The sequence below is a fragment of the Diceros bicornis genome, chromosome 7 (genome assembly GCF_020826845.1).
Source record: "Diceros bicornis minor isolate mBicDic1 chromosome 7, mDicBic1.mat.cur, whole genome shotgun sequence".
Lineage (NCBI taxonomy): Eukaryota > Metazoa > Chordata > Mammalia > Perissodactyla > Rhinocerotidae > Diceros > Diceros bicornis.
In genome coordinates, this window is record NC_080746.1 from 13,495,176 (window position 1) to 13,497,859 (window position 2,684).

At 41.2% G+C, this 2,684-nt stretch overlaps 1 protein-coding gene across 1 annotated transcript; it reads right to left on the bottom strand.

Annotated features, from left to right (window-relative positions):
* Window positions 1–200: 200 nt before the first annotated feature.
* LOC131407879 (olfactory receptor 8D4-like) lies at window positions 201–1,145 on the bottom strand. The gene has a single exon (XM_058544479.1). It carries the CDS (start codon window positions 1,128–1,130, stop codon window positions 201–203), a length of 930 nt encoding a protein of 309 aa, XP_058400462.1. The 5' UTR covers window positions 1,131–1,145.
* Window positions 1,146–2,684: the final 1,539 nt, after the last annotated feature.

A 2,684-nucleotide genomic window follows, 5' to 3' on the forward strand; every position in this document is an offset into this window, starting at 1 on the left:
AAGTTTATTACAAGGAAACCAATCAACAGCAATTCCACAACAGTTCAAGAGATTTCCTTTGTTCTTTTTTACAGCTCTATGGTACTCCCTTGTGTGGGATTATCATAGTTTATTCAACTAGTTTCCTGTGTATTTGCACTTAGATTATTTCCAATATTTGCAAGTGCAAATAATGCTGTAATAAATAATCGCATGTAATTTCATATTTTTCTTCTTAAGAGTTTCATGAATGCATTTTTCACTTCCTTGTTCCTCAAACTATATATCAGGGGATTCAACATGGGAATCACGATGCTGTAGAATACTGAGAACACTTTCTCCTGGGTGAGTGAGTGGCTGGAAGCAGGTTTCAGATACATGGACATGAGAGACCCATAAAACAGAAGAACAGCTGTCAAGTGGGAGCTGCAGGTGCTGAAGGCTTTGGACCTGCCCTCTTTAGAACGGATATGGAGGATGCTGGAGAGGATAAAAGCGTATGAAATGATGATTGTCAGGCTTGTGGCCACCATGTTAAATCCACCAATGACAAAAATCAAAAGCTCATCAATATAAGTGTTGGAACAGGAGAGTTTAATAAGAGGGACAATGTCACAGAAGTAATGTTTAATGATGTTTGAGCCACAGAAAGTCAACCTTAAGATACAACCTCCATGAATAACAGCATCGGTAAAGCCTACTGAGAAGACAGCAGCCACCAGCAGGGAACAGACCCTAGGGGACATGATGATATTGTAGAGCAGGGGGCTGCAGATGGCCACATAGCGATCATAGGCCATTGCTGCCAACATGTAGCACTCAGAAATGAGAAAAATAAAGAAAAAAAATAGCTGGGTCATGCATCTGGAATAGGAGATAGCTTTGTCTCTGCATAAAAACCCTGCCAGCATTTTGGGAGTAATGACAGAAGAAGAGCTGAAGTCTAAAAAAGACAAACTACTGAGGAAATAGTACATGGGGGTGTGAAGTTGAGAACTCAACCCAATTATGGAGATCATGCCCAGATTTCCCACCACAGTAACCGTATAAATCCCTAAGAAAAGGCAGAAAAGGGGCAGCTGAAGCTCTGGTTGGTCAGTCAATCCTGAAAGAAGAAACTCAGTCACTGTGGATTGATTTCTTCTACTCATTCTCCTCTGAGAAATCTGTGGAGATGAGAGGAAAGAGTCAGATTAGACAGGCAGAATCCCAGCTTGTCTCCATTCCCCAAGCCCAGGTATCCCTACCTATGAAAACACTGAACCCAGTTATCTTATCCCCTTGGCACTAAGCTTGAGCCTCCATTGATGCGCAGGGACTTTGACCCACCAAAAAGCTAACACTCATATAAAACAGAAACAGTAATCATCTATAATCTATAGGAACCATAAATATACTTTCCCATCCCTGCCAGGGTTTCAAATTCTTTCATCAAAATATACAAGCTTTACCTACAGAGTAAGAGATAAATCTAATGCTAAGGACCATGGGGGAGATTTTCTAAAGCAAATCAGTTGAAGAGGTATACCTGAAATTTATTTAATGTTAAAAACCAATGTTACTTCAATAAAAATAAAAAAAGAAGTGACTCTGGACTGAGAAAATACTTTTCCTAATGACGCATTTGCCTAGGGCTGAATCTGCCTCCAGGAATTCCTACAGAGAAGGGGTCTATTGTTAAAGTCAATTGTGATTTCCTCATCAAAGTTTCCAAGGATGTTCAGGAGAATATTAATTCCAGGGACTTGTTAAGAGGCGTTACATGAGATAAGTAACCCACAATCATATAACTTCAGACATGCAGAGTTACACAAACAGGTTTCTCAACTGAAAGATATTTCAGAATATCCTAGAGGGCTATAGAACATACAGACTTAAAAAAGCATGTTGTAGCACTATGTGGCTCAGAACATGTTTTAGGAAATTGTGTTTTCGTTTGTCTGTCCTGTTTTAATCTAATCATAACCTGATTTCCAGGTGGGAAGCTTCCACTTCAGTAAAGAGAGCTCCCAAAACTGTTTCTGCCTTCTGAATGTCTGGCTGTGCTCTGGGCTAAGCCTCCCTCTCTCACCAAGTCCACTGAGCACAACTTAATGCACCACTGCTAGTGCTGCCACTTTTGGCCATGCAGCCCCAAGGTACTTGTGTTTCCACTGGAGGCTCCCGTGCAGTGCTTGCTGTCGTCCACCCACATGTCACACACAAAGATCACACAATTTGGGTTGCCTGTTCTGGGGTCATCCAGGTCTTATCTCTGAAAAATCTGACCATTTTTCTTTTAGTATTGGGCTGCTCAGCAGAACCCTCTGTTCTCTGAGCAGGTTTCCAAATTTTACAGAACACCTGACTTTTGCATCTGCTCCTGTTCTCCAATCCTGAGGGATGGAGATAGGGGAATCATGTGCAAAAGAGAGATTGTCCAATTGCCCTTATCCTGCTGCTGAAATACCTTGGAGTCTTCCTTTCCCTTCATCCCTTACCAATTAGCATGCACAGCTATAGTCTAGTCACAGAGACTACACAGAGACCAATACCAAAGGAATGTTCAGGAAGACAATATATTCAGTTTTTTGCTTTTAATCTCCTTTTAGATGCACACTTTCAACCTTCCTGAGTGTTACAGCACACTAATCACTCTTATCACATGTCCAATTTTCCCACATTTTGGCTAATTCCTACTGGGCTCTGTTTCCACATAAAATGTC